This window comes from Miscanthus floridulus, chromosome 16 (genome assembly GCF_019320115.1).
Source record: "Miscanthus floridulus cultivar M001 chromosome 16, ASM1932011v1, whole genome shotgun sequence".
Taxonomy (NCBI): domain Eukaryota; kingdom Viridiplantae; phylum Streptophyta; class Magnoliopsida; order Poales; family Poaceae; genus Miscanthus; species Miscanthus floridulus.
The window spans coordinates 72,971,325-72,988,286 of NC_089595.1; the positions used below are offsets into that span (position 1 = coordinate 72,971,325).

At 41.4% G+C, this 16,962-nt stretch overlaps 2 protein-coding genes across 7 annotated transcripts; both read right to left on the reverse strand.

Annotated features, from left to right (window-relative positions):
- Window positions 1-298: 298 nt before the first annotated feature.
- On the reverse strand, window positions 299-1,869 carry LOC136510829 (uncharacterized). The gene is made up of 2 exons (XM_066505154.1): window positions 1,671-1,869; window positions 299-1,564 (listed from the first exon to the last, which is right to left on the reverse strand). The coding sequence occupies exon 2, from the start codon at window positions 1,505-1,507 to the stop codon at window positions 299-301; it is 1,209 nt and encodes a 402-aa protein (XP_066361251.1). The 5' UTR covers window positions 1,508-1,564; window positions 1,671-1,869.
- Window positions 1,870-6,629: 4,760 nt separating this feature from the next.
- On the reverse strand, window positions 6,630-11,843 carry LOC136513803 (protein N-terminal glutamine amidohydrolase-like). 6 transcript variants are annotated; one of them, XM_066507777.1, is made up of 8 exons: window positions 11,515-11,532; window positions 9,292-11,107; window positions 9,017-9,208; window positions 8,613-8,718; window positions 8,433-8,510; window positions 8,179-8,366; window positions 7,438-7,562; window positions 6,630-7,008 (listed from the first exon to the last, which is right to left on the reverse strand). In XM_066507777.1, the coding sequence occupies exons 2-8, from the start codon at window positions 9,309-9,311 to the stop codon at window positions 6,845-6,847; spliced, it is 873 nt and encodes a 290-aa protein (XP_066363874.1). In that variant the 5' UTR covers window positions 9,312-11,107; window positions 11,515-11,532; the 3' UTR covers window positions 6,630-6,844. The 6 variants fall into 6 exon arrangements, with proteins under 6 accessions (XP_066363874.1, XP_066363875.1, XP_066363876.1 ...); XM_066507778.1 differs by having other exon boundaries at window positions 8,179-8,312; window positions 9,292-11,803; XM_066507779.1 differs by lacking the exons at window positions 9,017-9,208; window positions 9,292-11,107; window positions 11,515-11,532 and adding an exon at window positions 11,664-11,843 and having other exon boundaries at window positions 8,179-8,312.
- Between the last annotated feature and the right edge of the window lie 5,119 nt (window positions 11,844-16,962).

The window sequence follows — 16,962 nt, forward strand, 5'->3', positions numbered from 1 at the left end:
TTGAAGACCCTTGTCCTATTTCTCCATCCTCCCCTAGTTCTGGGAACTTGCAGGTCTTGGCAAAGTGCCCAAAACCACCACATCTTTTGCACTTGACCTTCTTTTGAGTGGCCCTCTTCTCCAAACTCCCTCTAATTCTGACAACCCTTGGTCTGCCTGCACCTCTGCCCAGTAATGAAGGGTACACTTTGAAGCCAAGGTCAACAATAGGCCACTGTGACCTGTCTGGGATAGGCTCAACCCTGTCTTGGTAGGCTGCCTTAAATCTAGCAACAGAATAGTAGTCGTGTACATAATCCTAAATCCTTATCCCTCTGTTTGAAAGTATCCAGGCCAAAGCATGCTTGCAGGGCTTTCCAGTCACCTGCCATTCCCTGCAAGAACAATTACAGTTCTGTAGGTCCACAGTGTGCCTCTTCTGATTGTTCCAGTCATCCAAGAGAGTCACTTCAGCAATGTCATCGTCACTGACTTTGACCTTGACCACTTTGAGATGATTACTAATCAGGTTAAGATCCTTTATCACACCTAGTAGGATTCCATCCTCCCACTGCCTAGCAATCTTCTTCCTCAAATATCTCTTCTCCATTATTAGCTCTCTAATTCTATCTACCAACTCATGTACAAATAAACCTTTGAGGTGCTTCACCTGTGCATTGAAGCTTTCTGACACATTGTTGGTCAAATAATCACACTTGTTGTTTTCTGAGAACCCACACCTATACCATATCCTGCTGTGGTGAGTCTGAAGATACTCTATACTTTGAGGAGCAAACTCAGCTATCTTGTGCATGTGGAACTTGAATAGGCCTTCAGTGTAGCTTCTAGCAGCAGGATATAGGTGGTCTGTGATTACATCACCAGAACAGTGCTTCAAAAAGTTTTGGTACAAATGTCTCATGCATTCCCTATTCTCAACATTTGGAAACACTACACCCACTGCTTTCTCTAGGCCTTTGCATGCATCTGAACAAATTACAAGATTTGGTACATCACCAATTGCTCTGGAAAGTTGTTGCAAGAACCACTTCCAGTTATCTTCAGTTTTTGAGTCAAAAATGCCATAAGCTATATGATACAACCAGTCATGTCCATCTACACTGGTTGCTGAAGCTAGCTGACCTTTGTACTTACCATGCAGACTAGATGCATCTATACCCACAAATGGTCTGCATCTAGCCAGAAAACCATCCACACAAGGCTTAAGAGCAACAAACATTCTCCTAAATCTTTGCTTTTTACCAATCTTATCAAGCTCTATCTCTATTAGGCTACCAGGAGAGACATGTTCAATCTGAGCAGCCCAATTGAATAGCAACTGAAAACTTTCCTCATATCTACCATGGATTTGATCTATTGCTAACTTCATACCTGACCAAGCCTTTGAATACTTCAGCTTGATGCCATAATCATCTTCCAACTTCTCCTTGCAATCCTTTGCACGTTTTGTTGGATTTTTCTTGAGCCAATCTCCCAACCTGTCTGCACGCCAATCCTGTGATGCCATCTTTCCTACTACCAGTTTTGTAGTTGGACAGTCGTGATCTGATGGAAGTACTTTGATCTACACATAGAAAACAAGTCAGGTCAAGCAAATAGAAATATACATAGAAAATAAGTCAGGTCAAGCAAACAGAAATGCACAAATGAACTAGTGCATGGTCAGTTACCTGTATTGTCTTTTTATCATGTAGCCTAGATGCATGTATGCGCCAAGGACATCGCTCAGCCTTGCACCTTGCAATATACCTTGTTGGGTCTGTTTTGATACCAGCTAACTCAAAGCCTTTAGTCACAGCGTAATGCCTGATAGCTTTCCTAAATGAAACAATATCAGGAAATAACTCCCCCTTCTCAATCTTGGGGTGCTCTGGGTCATGGATCACATGGATCTCTTCAGGGTCTACATCATTCACCTATGTCTCAGTAGGAAAAGCATGAGCATCATCATTAACAGCATCATGAGAAACATGTGGAGGTGAATTACTATGAGGTTGTGAAATGCTATGTGGCTGTGTTGGTGGTATTGGCATATACATTCCCTCATCATCATAACCCACATACTCTTCATCATTATCAAACATATCGGGCTCCCTGTCAGGCTCAACTTCAGCCTCCATGAGAACCTTTGGTGCATCATCTGCCTTAGATGATGGCTGGTTAACATTACTGTTAGTAGGGATTGCATTGCCAATGTCTGGAGGAATCACACATAAAGGTTCTAATGCATCAAACTGATCAACAGAGGCAACAGATTGATCAAACACTCCTACAACAATCTGGCAACGCATCTGGTCCTTATACATCTCAAATATGTCATTCATCTGGAACTGGTTTTCTAGTCTGACATCTTCACACACCCTTTTGTCATAGTACCAAGCAGTTGGGCACTGAGTACGAGACCATTTGACAGCATTGCGCAAGCTGGTCATTAGTAACTCAAATGAAAACGAGCCTATCTCCACATCCCACTTAATCACAGAGCCCTTTGTGTAAGCTTTCCTACCCAAAGAGTCTATCATACAGAATGCTTCCACTTTAATCTCTAGAGAAAATAGTGGAACCCTAGCATCAACCAAATCTACTCATCTCTGTGCTCAGCAAGGAGAGAAAAAGTACCTTTCGTCGCCGTCCACCATCGGCGACCCGCGCGGGGACGCGTCCGCCATTGACGCGCACGCTACTCCATTGCTTTCCTTCGACTGGCCCCCTTGCGCCATCTCCTTGGCCTGCTGCGCCGTCGTCGGGATCGTCGCCATCACCACCACCAAAATTGCCGCCGCCACCACAGCCTAGGGTTCTTGCTCGGGGAGAGAGACAGGGAAAGTGAGAGTGAGAGAGAGGTGGAGACGGTGGCGTTCACCGCGCCGTTTAGATGAAGACGGGCGATAAACGGATACAGTCGACCATATGCCACGGATGCCTGCAAGCGGGCCCAAGCGTTCGTCGGGCGTATACGATGGTATATTTCAAAGTATCGCAAAATTTTAATGGCACGCTTGCGATTAGACGAATTGTAATGGTATATTTCCAATCTTCAAGAATTGTAATGGCACCTTTCCAAAAAAATCCTTTTATCTAGTACTTTGTACTCATATAGTCATATTTTTCTTGTAATTTAGGTCAGGTGTAAGAATTTTAGAATGTTACCTAAGAAACATTTGTCAGGGGCTGCGAAAAGAAAACGGAAAAGACAAGAAGAACAGTTTGTTCAGTCACAACAAGGTGCTTTAGATAAGTTTTTTTAGCTTCAAGTAGTGTTGTGCGTGATGACAACCCTATAGATGCACCTAATAATCAAGAAGAAGAGCAACAACAAGTTAATGACAATTTAAGTGAACAAGTTGATGCTATAGAGAATAAAAATTTACAGCCTTCCTCTCAACCTGAAAATTCAATTGATGATGTGCAACCTTCTATTCATGATGTCTTTGATCCCAGAACTTGGGAGAATCTTGATAATAAGGGTAGAGGTATTTTGATTGAAAAAGGACCAGTGAGAGAATTGAATCTTGAGTTCCCTGTAGATGCTCACAATAGACATTTTTCATATGCTTACTATTCTAGAAAGTTAAGCAATGGTGAGGTGGTTGATAGAAAATGGTTGGTTTACTCTAAACATGTGGACAAAGTTTTTTGTTTTTGCTGCAAATTGTTCAAATCAGATCAAAACAAAAGTTTGGTAGCACACGATGGATTGAGGGACTGGAAACATCTTAGTTTAAGACTCAAGGAACATGAGAATAGTGTTGAGCATATAAGAAACATGAATACTTGGAATGAACTTAGGCTGAGGTTGAGCAAAAATAAAACAATTGATGATGATTTGCAACAAGAAATTGCAAAGGAGAGAGAGCGTTGGAGACAAGTTTTAGTAAGAATCGTTTCTGCTGTCAAGTTTCTTGCTAAACATAATTTGGCTTTCCGAGGGCAAAATGAGAAACTATATCAAGCTAACAATGGTAACTTTCTAGGCACAGTTGAAATGATGGGTGAATTTGATCTTGTGATGCAAGACCATATTAGGCGGATTCAAAATAGTGAGATTCATCATCATTACCTTGGGCATAAAATTCAGAATGAGATGATTTCTCTTCTTGCAGATTGTGTAAAACAAACTATATTAAAGATCATTAAGGATGCCAAGTATTTTTCTATGATTTTAGATTGTACTCTAGATGTGAGCCATGAAGAACAAATGACTCTAATTATTAGGTGTGTGAATATATCGGGGAATGTTCCAAGGGTAGAGGAGTTCTTCCTAGAGTTTTTGAAGGTTGATGACACGTCAGAATTAGGTCTTTTTAATGAATTAAAGAGTGCATTAGTCTCTCTTGGGTTGAATATTGATGATGTGAGAGATCAAGGGTATGATAATGGTTCAAATATGAAGGGGAAACACCAAGGTGTTCAGACGTGCTTGCTTGAAATTAATCCAAGAGCACTATATATGCCGTGTGCATGTCATAGTCTGAATCTTACTCTTTGTGATATGGGAAAATCTTGCAGGTAAACTATTATTTCTTTTATATGTTATATATTGTTTTCATATAATATGCCATTATTTGGGATCTTACTATTTGTGATATTTGAAATCTTACAGGCAGGCTATTTCTTTTTTTGGCATTATCCAACGTATATACACCCTGTTTGCAAAATCTACCAAAAGGTGGAAGATTTTGGTTGACAATATCCCAGGATTGACAGTTAAGTCATGGTCTAATACTCGCTGGGAAAGCCGAATAAAAAGTGTTCAAGCTATCAGATTCCAAACTCCTCAAATAAGATCAGCTTTAATAGCGCTAGAGAAGGCTTCAACTGATGACCCAATGGCAGTTAGTGAATGTCAATCTTTAGTGAGTGCACTTGAGAATTTTGAATTTATAGTTGGTTTGGTTATCTGGCATGATATTTTATTCTCTATAAATAAGGTTAGCAAGAAGTTGCAATCTAAAATTGTGAGTATAGATGCTACTCTCAAACACATTGAAGGTGTCATATCATATTTTAAGAAGTATAGAGATGAAGATTTCACTTCTAGTATGGATACAGCAAAAAACATTGCATCTGAATTGGATATAGAGCCAATATTTCCTACAAAACGTCAACGAAAGAGAAATAAACATTTTGATGAACAAGATGACCAAGACGAGGAAATACAACAGTCTGTTGTGGACTCTTTTAGAAGAGAGTACTTCCTAGTTATGATTGATTCTACAATTGCTTCATTGACTAGTAGATTTGAGCAGATGACAGCATTTGATAATGTTTTTGGGTTCTTGTTCAACTCGGAAAATTTGAAATCCTTGGATGAAGCTGATCTTTGGTTGCGCTGCAAGATTTTTGTGGAAAATTTTTCTCATGATAACTCATCCGATGTTGAGATCAATGATTTTTTTCAGAATTAAAGGTGTTGCAAGTGACTTTGCCAGATTCTTTGATGTCGGCGCCAGAGATTCTGAAGTTTGTTATGCATGCAGATTGCTATCCAAATATTTCAGTTGCCTATCGAATTCTTTTAACTGTACCTGTGACTGTAGCTTCGGCCGAAAGAAGTTTCTCAAAATTGAAGTTGTTGAAAAACTATTTGAGATCAACTATGTCACAATAAAGATTAAATGGCTTGGCTATGTGCACCATCGAGAAGGATATCTTAGACACTATTGATCTCGATACCGTCATTGATGATTTTACATCAAGAAATGCCCGAAGAAGTATCTTTTTATAAGAAGCAGTGGATATGATGGAGTTTTATTCTTCTTTAAGGTAATCGTATTAGTTCTAGAAGTACAAATATATTGCTCTTTTAGTCTACGTTGTTCCTCGCTCTCGATAATTATTAGACATATTAAATTAAAAATATATTATTGGATTTGCTTTCCCTATACAAGTAAAATTAGTCTATATATTCTAAAATTTTATGGTCTAGAGGAGCCATCGCGACGAGTTCGTCAGAGGGCCCTCGAAATCATAGGGACCAGCGCTGGTTCGCCCACGCTGACGATGAGCTGGGCACGCTCTGTGTGGAGCTTATACATGCAGAGCTTGCCGCCCGACCCCAATGTCACTGCGCCCTTCTCCTACCTCGACTCCATGCTCAACCTGATGGGGATGACGCACATCGCCCTTATGGTGGCGCAGATGGTGCAGGCGTTCGAGGGGAGTGTGTGCTTGCGTTTGCCGTTTGCGCATGTCAGCTAGCATGGCACTGTGGCAGTACGACGAAGTTCGTACGTGTGCACATGCTGCTGCCCTGATTTCAGTTCAGGACGTACGCAGCGCACGGGTACTAGCCAGCTACTACTCTCCTGCTTCGTCGTCGTTCATGAGCTGTTAGCGTCTCCGTTGTATGATGTACCATATACGCCTCCCACTGTGCTTACCGGGACCTGAAGGTCTCCAACATCCGCTCCGCTCCATCATGGACCAGAGGCTGGCGGGCCACTACTAGGTGAAGGGCGCGGGCGCCGTGATGAAGGTGGTGTTGCAGTGCACGGGCGCAGCAGCTGCGGGACAGGCCACGCATGGTGGCCATCGTCCATGCGCTGGAGCGGCTGCAGGGCTAAGTGTGTGAAAGAAAAAGAAATAGAGGGAGATTTCTGCAAAATACAAATATAAACGAAGGGATATGAACCTCTGACGAACCACTTAAAAAGTTTGGGGCCCATAAATACAGTTTGAGAGTTGATGGACCTAGATGACACTCCCTCAAAAGTTAATGGACCTTTGGTGCATTTTACTCTATTCTAATTCATAATCTTGTGAGTGCACTGTGGAAGTGTACAGAGTAACCCTCCACAATAGAAAATCCTGGTGCTGCTTTGAGAAACAGGAAGAGCGCTTGCTAAGTATGTGGACCAGGCAGCTGAGCGAAGAATTTAGGCAAGATCGCTTCATTTACCACCACACCATACTTGTTGTAGTAAACATCATTAGCCATACTTTCTAAGTCCGCCACATCCTCCACACACATCATGATGTACTCATTGAGGTTATCGGTGGTTCCATCTGAAACAAGCATGACGGAAGCACAGATGAGTGAGCCATCTTCTATCGTGGATGAGTATCAAGTTCAGACACAAGCAAGAAAACAGAACTTCTCACATTCAAATGTATTGTATACTTAAGGGTTCAATGTAAATCCATCATGTTAGTATCAAATTGGATGGAATTCTATGCATAATTTCAGCTTAGCTTTTATACAGTTGAGATAACCAGGGGGACTAAGATGATGCAGGAGTTCATTTCCAAAATAAGAAAAATAGAGTGATTTGCCGGCTCAGTCTTCGAAAATGCTCATAGGGGTAGGGTTTGCCTGCGTGCGTTCATAGGGATGAGTGTGCGTGCGTTGTGAGTGTCTGTGTTGTACTATGTAGTTCACACAAAAAAAAAAAAGAATTTGGAACAAAAAATGATGACCGGCATATAGTTCACTACCTTCAGCTACAATTGGTTCATATTTTGGGGGTAACTGAATCCAGTTCCCCTCAGGATCCTTCATATGGCTTCTATCTGAGGCAAACGATCGAAGAAACACAGGAGCATGAATCACACGGAAGAGTCTGCAAACAATATATGGGAGAGAACTATAGTAAGTTGTACCAGGAAAACAAAACATAATCATATATGCACTTGTATCTTTCAAGCACAGATACAGTCCCATAAACAATGCCACTCCCCAATTTAGATGTACAAAGACACAATGGTTGGTTTGCCTTGCAGAGGAAGATGAGCCTCTAGCCACATTGTCCACACCTAAGTATAAACTATGCTGCCCACTTTCAACCAAGAATCAAGAAAAAACATGATCTTCACAAAAGAAAAAAAAATCAACCCATGCTGTAGAAAGCCTCCTTTCCACCTATATGGTCATGCTCATGCATGATATTGCAATCTTGCATGCACACTATGATATGACCCCCAAAATATGAACCAATACAATTAATATAATTCTAAACATGGATAGATCTATTTATTACTGAGTTCTTAAATGCTGCAACAAAAATCATCTGATTCCTAAATTCCAAAGTTTCAAACAAAGTTTGTCCAAGCAGATTGCAAAGTTTATAACAGGCACATATGCAAGGAGAAGGCTTCCCATTTAGTTGCTACCTCATAAACTGTATTGCAAAACAAATAAACAATTATACCGGTAACAACAAAAGTAACATCATTTACCTTGCATATCTGGAATTGCCGAATGATACTGGTTGAATCGCATCAGAAACATATTGGATGAATGGGGAAGGGAAAGGAAGATCGGAGTCCAGATCCCAAACAAAATCAAGAACTTCTCCTTTGCTTCGCCTAGACTTCCATATGCACATCAAGAAATACCGTGAAACACTACATGGTAAAAAAATGCACTGCTTTTATGTCAGCGGTACATACTAAACTAAAGAAAAATACCACAGCAATTTAGTTAGCTTTACCTGGATGCAGATCACATGATAATCCCAGCAAATAAATCCGTCATCAGAATGGCCTGCTTTCTGATGCCAGAGAGGAACCTGATGGCAAAAAATGTATCATTGTCAGATATGAATGGAAGGGCAATTTCCAACTAAAGGAAAATAAGATCTCCAACAACAGAAAAATATGCAATAAATCACCTTTTTTTCCTCGTTTGATATGAAAACAACATAAAGATCAGTGCCCACAGGATCAGCCACTCCGGTTCTAATAAGCTCCTTACATAACATGTAAACATTTTCTTCACTACATGGAGGAAATGAAATTCATCTGTTAATGGCAAATATAAACAGCAATTATATTTTGTATTCTTTGAAAGCAGGAGGGATTTGCGTATAATTTGTGGATATACTGCACTGAGCCCTCGGACGATATAAATAGACTACAAGACTTGGGGGCAAGATGTCTCCACGAATCCCACGATACACATGGCAATATAGGATTACAATGTATCTGTAACTACCAGATATACTATACTTAACATCCCTGTAGTCATAGCAGGAACATCGCAGACGGTCAGACTAGAGAAGAAGCGAAGACTAACATGTCCCTGCAGTCGTAGCGACATCGCAATGTAGATGCTGAGACTGAAGTAGAAACCAACAAGTAGCTCATGGTGATGATAGCCCTTTTTTTCACCAAAGTAGCCGAGGTTGAGGTGGACGTGGTCGAAGCCATGGAGGGAGGCAAGTCCAAAGCATTAACAGAAGCACATGAGTACACAGTCACTAGCGTTCTGCCGACAACCGCAGCATATCAAAGATACGGCCAGATGGCGAAGGTAGACCAGGCTACTCAGACGTATCAACAAGCACTCACGTGTCATCCGTCAGCGACATCGGCGACAAAGTCCCTGGATGGCGGCAATAGGCTCAAGTCGAATCGAGATCCAATGTGACAAGGAGGGCCAGCAGTATGGGTGGCACTGACATGGATAGGTGGCGACCGTGAAGATGGCTTGACCGCTTGACCATGAGCAGCGTCATTGCTGTCTGGGAAGGCACACAATGACAACATTGTCATGGGGAGATTCGACGAACATATGTCGAGGGATCGGTAGACAAGGTGACGCAATCCCAATCTCTAATTGCAAAACGAAAAAACACAGCAACAGATCAGATATTGGCCATGGGCCTGGGGCAGCACGATGGTCCAACGTCCACTCCCGAGGGTCCAAAGTCCACTCTGATGATCTGTGCGGTGACCCGGCATCCCCAACGGCAGCGGATTGACACCCCTAACAGCAGCACCCCGCGTCCCCAAGGGCCTCCTCTGTAGCCACGTGCTCGCGCTCGCGCTCAAGGGCAGCAGCAGCGTCACCGAGGAGGGAGGGGAGGTGGATCAGGTGCGGCTAGGGAGGGGGCAACGGTCCTCAACGACGGCGACTCGATGGGGCGGTGCGAAGGATCGACGACGAGGAGTAGCTCAGCAGCCCATTGATGCCCACGGCGGCGGTGGCCCAACAATCTGTTGCTACTCAACACTAAGCCAGCGGATTAATTAGATCCACAGCCAAAACCTTCCTATGAGAGTGCTGCCCTGGCGGAGATTGATCTCACCAGGGGTGGCACAGTGGCGACAGCAGCAGAAGCCTTGGCTCAGGATCAAAACCCTAAAGGTTCGTGGTGGGGGTGGAGGGCAAGACACCTCACCAATACACATGTCAATATGGGATTACAATATCCCTAACTACCAAATATACTCTAACATTCTGTATGGGTTATTGAAGGTCACATGAGGAAAAATAATGTAAACTATAAAAAAAATAGACAAAGGAACATCAAGAACCAAATGTAAATGAATGAAATAAACATAAAAAAAACACAAGTATATGCATTGCACCTTAAATACGATGGTTTGGTAGGTTTTTTATGTAATACAAAAACGATAACTTTGACTGGAGGAATCCGCCACAATATGTACAGCCTTCTTCAAAAGCATATCTGGAGATAAAAGCTTAACTTTTGGAATAATCTTGGAACTTATGAAAAGAAACCAACTAAACCATACTGTCTACATAACTTGGACAGATTTATAAAATAAAGTTATTCTATATACAAATACTTCTAAGTTGATGGTAATCCACTGAAGCGGCATCACTAATAATTATGCAGTTATAGTTTTCAATCTCAGGTGTGGGCCACCTATGCCTTGAGAATTGCACTAATTGACTACTAACATTTTTTTCTTTCTTTTTTTCCTTGTTTTGAAATGAATCACTCTCGTTAAACCAAGGCAGAAGACAAGAAGTCAGATCTGTTTCTACCATTCATGTGCTACACATGATGGAAGAGTCTGCCCATACATCGCAGAGTCATTTGATGTGCTACTTGAATCATAACAAAACTAAAGCATCATGGTTTAAAGTTAGTCAGTAGGAACTTGTATAAATCAATAAATTATTTTTTTTCTCGAAAACAATGGAGTCTATGAGAAATTATAAGTATACATGTATTGGTTTTGTTTGCTTCTATCATGCCAATAATCACCAGTGGTATCTTTCAGAATATGTGGTTAGCGCAATGCTTTGAGTTGGGTAAACTACAAACGCAAAGAATGATGATCATTAGGCTGCAATGATTCTGTCTCCCCATCCCCATGCATGTTACTGCATCCGTATCCAAGCCTCAATTATCTGTAGGATGTTACAGCAAAGAACAACTCATCCAGGCGCACTGGATATGGTATTCAGGATAAGATAATGTGATTATATCTCTATAAAGTCTTATCACAGAACTAAAAATCACATAGGATGAGTGCGCTAATTTCCACAGGACATGACTACCAAGATGAAAGTCTTTTATGAACTCTCCAAAACAGCAACTAGGCAAATGATAGGGGTTGCATTATACTAATTCCCACTCCCATTAAACATATCATGGACTGATGGACACACACTAAAGTTCAACTTTCAAGTAGACTAACCTCTACCGGTCTACCCAGTACAGTTCCCATAGGTGAAAACGTGGGCAGGGACGACTGCCCCAGTGCCCTGTCCGTTCTGGGTTCTGGCAAATAACTCTTTATACAGCAACTACTCACCTCCAACTCGAAGTTCTTCCATGATCAGAAGAGATGGAACGGGAAACAAGGTTTCAGAAGAATGGAAATAATTCCTAGTGGTTAACCATGTAACTTGAATCTACTGCGAGAAACTATGGATCGAGAAAATGGGCAAAGGGGTTGGTCACCAGTAGCACGGGGTGTGGGTGAACGAGGAGACATCGACGGGCCTGCTGCTCAGCCCCGGGGGATTGGAAGGAGCAGCGATGGGAGATGGGTCGCCGCCGACGGCTGCGGCTCGGCCGCTGTCCATGGAGAGGCGGGTGAGGTCGGCGACGGGGAGTGACTGGTGGAAGCGTGGACCTATGTGGCAGAGTGCCAGAGCTCGGAGCTGGGCTTGGGTTGAAAGTTCATATAACCCAAAGCCCAGTAATCTAGTACTCTAATTGTTGGGCCGCTTTACTCCAGTTATCAGGTGAAAAGGTTTTCTATTTCTCAAAAAAAAAAGGTGAAAAGGTTTTCTATGCCGACTTACCTACCTAGAGGAAAAAGTCCTCCTAACCCCTCAAGTATCGTTGTCGTTTTCAGATAAAAAAATGATAGTGATACTCTCAGGCCGTCCGGAAATAATGATACTCCCAGGGCGTCCGTCTTTTCCGGACGGAACCGACTCGCCTGCCCCCGCGTCTCGCGCCGTGGACCCTTGTCCGTGCCTCGCGTCGGCGCGCCGCGCATCCCCACATCTCGCGTCTCACGCCACCGACCGTCATCTGTGCCTCGCGCTTCTTACCACGGCCGCAATCCATTCGCCTGTCGACTTGGGCGACCTTGAGCTCTGTGCCGGTGTTAAGCTTCGCGTCAACGAGCGTCTATTGGGAGCAGCAAGTAGACGAGCACATGTTGCAACTGTATGTTTCATGTATTTCAGATGTTTGTTGCATATGTTTTAGCTGAATGTTGCAAAAGAAGATCTAGTGTTGCATATGTTGCAATGACTATACACATACATTGCAAGTGTATGTTTCAAATAATTCAGTTGTTTTAAACGTATGTTGCAAGTGTTTTATATGGATGTTACATATGTTGCACTGGCTATACACATATGTTGCAAGTGTATGTTTCGACTGTTTCAAATGTATGTTGCAAGTGTTTTATCTAGATATTGCATATGTTGTAGTACCCATACACAAATCTCTCAAGTGTATGTTGTAAATATTTCATCCGTTTTGAACGTATGTTGCATCAAATGCTTTATGTTGTAAGTGTTCCATGAGTAGGCACGGCAAGGGGGCGTCGGCGAAGATGGTCCCCTCGGTGATAGCGGTCCCCGCGTGCGCGCGGGAAGCAAAGTGTGCACGGCAGCAAGCGTGGAGCACAAAGTTGTATCCATGGGTGTGGCAGCAGGCGCGGAGCACAAAGCTACATCCATGGGTGGGCAGCAGACACGGAGAACGAAGCTACATCCATGCGCAGGCAGCAGGCGCGGAGCACGAAACTGCATCCATAGGCGTCCTCAGTAGGCGTAGCCCGTGTGCATCCGGACGCTAGTCTCTCCATAAAGGAAACTATTATTTTCTATTACCTTCTTCAACTATAAAACAAAGTATTTCACTCCTCAATCGAACTATTAAAACCATTCAATTTATATCCGATATTGTCAAATTCACCTCAATCCACATATGTTTTGTTGGATTAGGGTGGAATTTAGTTCAAGTTCCATTCCAATCCACTCCAACATACGTGAATTGATGTGAATACGACTATATCAAATAAGGCGTGAGTGGTTTTAAAAGTAGTTTTACCTAATGTAGTGCCACAACAATCATCCTATGTGGTGCCACGTCACTACATTAATAACAAGGGACATAAAATCGGACTTTCACGATAGTTTAGAGAGGTCAATTAAACTTTATTAAAATTTTGTAGAAATAAATTTCCAAGAAATATCAAATATTTTTCTAGAATAATATGCATTTAAAATACTAAAATTTGATTTAATGCTAGAAAATTTATATAAAATTTGTTTCAACATAGAATAAATATGAAAGCGGTTTTATATTTTCCCTAAATCACGCGCTACCTTTTCTTTCTTGCACAGAATTAGTTGAATCTCATATGGTCCTCTAAAATTTAAAATTAGCTAAATATGAAATGAAGGGTACGCATAAAAAGACAAATTCTTGCAGGCTGCAGCGTGAATTAATGTGCAACCCACCATGACAAAACTGCAAACAAAAACATTTTCTTAGCAGCAATGTCTAGCTTCACCATCGAGACATGCATGGGGAAGTTCAAATAAAAATATAATTCAAGCTTTGATTGCACATTAACAACATGTGTATACCATGTGGTTTTACTTTGTAGATACAGTGTCTTGTTTGAGGAACACCACAACGATGGCATGTGTAGAATGATTGGACCATCAGCAGCAACGGCATACAAATTCTAGACCTGTCTCCAATAAAGAGACCTAAACCTAAAATGGATAGTGAGAGATCTAAAATCAACCTCCAACAGAGTACACGGGAGACCTATTTTGGGTTGTCTGAGAGACACAATCCAAATATGGGTATCCTTTCTCCTGGAAACCTATTTGCAGAAATGATTCTCTTTTGGGTCTGGTTGTTGGAGAAGATGTCGAATATGTTTTGAACCTTTTGTCTGTAGCGTTACCCAAAGTACGAATGAGTCTTGTATTTTAGATGGTGTTGTTGAAGATAGCCTAACGTCTGTGACTTTCTGGACAGTCAGCCTGTTCGGGAGGCCGTATTGTATCGTGGATTATTTACTGCTGGCTGGTTTGGTGTAAGAGAAAAACACTGTTTCTGACTGAAAATTTACGATCGTTTACGAGCAAGCGAACAGGCTAAGTATCCGGATAGACGCGATTTTCCTCATTCATTATCATCGGCATAGGTCTGCACATGCAACGAGATCACATGATAAGTAGAAAGCCAGTTTGAATGAGCTCGGGACGCCAGACTTCATATGTTTTCCTAAAATCATGCTCTATGTTCCCAACTCTAAAAAAACATAGAGAATGATTTTAGGGAGTTTTGTAACTTTTGAGTTAAAATAAAATTTCTATGGTTTTTTATATTAAATCATATTTTAGTATTTTTTAAATGTATATTTATTCTAGAAAAATATTTGGATAATTTTTTGAAAAAAATATTTCTTTAATTTTTTTATAAGTATAATTGATCCCCTGAACTATCTCGAATGTCCGATTCACCTTTCTTGTTGCCGATGTGGCACCACGTTAACAAAAATTGTTTTCAAAACCACTCAGGTAGATAAATTAAATGGTTTTAATAGTTTGAGAGCATAAACATCCAGTTTTTTATAGCTAAAGAGGGGACTATCCCAATAACTTTTTTTAGGAAAAAATCATAAAGTATAGTTTTTTAAGAGGGGTCAAGACAACTTTTTCGTTACCTAGAAAACGAATACTTTATGATTTTCATAAAATAAAAAAACTAAAATTTTACTTAGAGCATCTCCAGGAGACTTTCTAAAACATATTCTTTAAACCATTATTTGAAGAGTCATTGAATAAAAATCATTTCTTGTATCTTTTTACTCTCCAATAGCTTTTCTATGTCTTGTGTGCACTTAGAGCCTGTTTTTAGAACAAAAAAATGCAAAACAGAGGAATGATATGAAACGCAGGAACAGAGAAAAGTGAAAATGGGAAAACTATAGGATTGTAAACCATAGGAATGAAAAATGTGGAACGTTTGGATCGCAGGAAATAAATTTGAATCTTCACATTTTTCAATGACAAAGTAGCCGTTGGTATACACTAATAGTCGTTGCTTTCTTTCCTGGTCTGATACTGATCATGCATTCTAGCCAGTAGTCGTTGCTTGCTTGCCTGGCTTGACTGTTCATGCATTCTAGCTTGCTTCTCGTCGCTATATAAGCATGCTGCTGCATACATTGGAGAGTTGCACCTCCCATCCAGACTAGCAAGACAAGTAGTCACACAAACACACGTACGTGTTCATTCTTTAGACTTGCATAGTTGCACATCTCTCATCCTGGTGCTAGCAGCCATCTTTGTAGGGATTGAAGGTGCTTTTCATTCTATGGATCCAAACTATCGTCGACGATCACAAAATGAAGATGAATTCATTTTCCTCATCCACCCAGCACTAGAAGAAGGCACCTCATCCCAATCATCCGAAAAGAAAGCAATACACGATTCTATCCAAAATGGAGCCACATTTGTTCATGAAACTCTAACAGTGCATGATGCCCTGTGCAGAAGATAGTTCCATATGGAAAGAGAGATTTTTCAAGCTCTTGTTTAAAGATTGCGTGAAAATAACCTTCTTGTTGATTTAAGGTACCTATATGTGGAAGAGCAGTTAGGCATATTCCTTTATGCCATATAAAAAATGCAGACGGTCGAATATTGCAAGATCAATTTCAACATAGTGGAGAAACAATAAGCCGCCACTTCGTACCAGTGCTCAACGCACTTACACAACTCACATGCAACTACATATGGCTACCTTCTCTGCACCATCATCGGATCTTAAGACAACCTAAATTTGCTCCATACTTCCAAATCATTTACAACTTGATACTCCTTCAGATCTTGCTCCTTTCGTTTTACTTGAGCCACAGTGAATGCTAAAGAAAACCTTGAATCGAACTGATCAACCATACTAGCCCATGCTTCCTTACTCCTTGCTTTGTTTGTCCGAAATCCTGGTAAATCGTGTTGTTTTAAAAGTCCAATAAGATAAAGCTTCATCTGATGTTCCAGTTTGCTCTAGCAACATTTTTTGTGGTGCCTAACATAATTTCAGATACACAAATTATCAGTTTCAAAATAATATTGGGAAAGATGAATGCCACCGACTAAAAAAATGCAAAGGAGGAAAGACAATGTCTTATATGATAAACAAACTTCAGGAGTTTAACCATGCATTGGAATTACCAAACTAGCAGATGCAATCTTGAATTAGAGGAAAATAAAATAAATTAGTATTTTCATATCTAATCTAGGACTCTACCTATGAATGAGATCCCAACCGGTCTATAACAAAAAGCACGGGAGAAATTCTAGCAAGGGGTTACTCAGTTATCAAATTGATTACCTTTTTCTTGTGAGATCTGCGCCATCCCCTCTAGATCGGGGAACGCCGAGACCTTGTTCTGGTGCTGTAGACGGAAGAGGTGGAGTTGGTTTTTGTCCCCCAGATGCACTTTGAAGTCGCAGATTCATCATCTGTCCGAGCTGGAGGGCGGCGAGCGTGTGTCACGTGCTCTCGTGGCTAGGGATTAGGCCACGACGGGAAGGAGAAAGGCAGTGGCAGGAGAGTCGAGAGAGCGAGCGTAGATGCGTCCCCTCCGTTCCCTTTGGGTCGGAGTGGTTTTTTTTGTTCCCGTATTTTGTGTGTATGGATACCTTTCCTATGAAATGGAAGGTTACGTTCCTTCGTTCCAAACAGCAGGTCTCCATTTCTTTCGTGT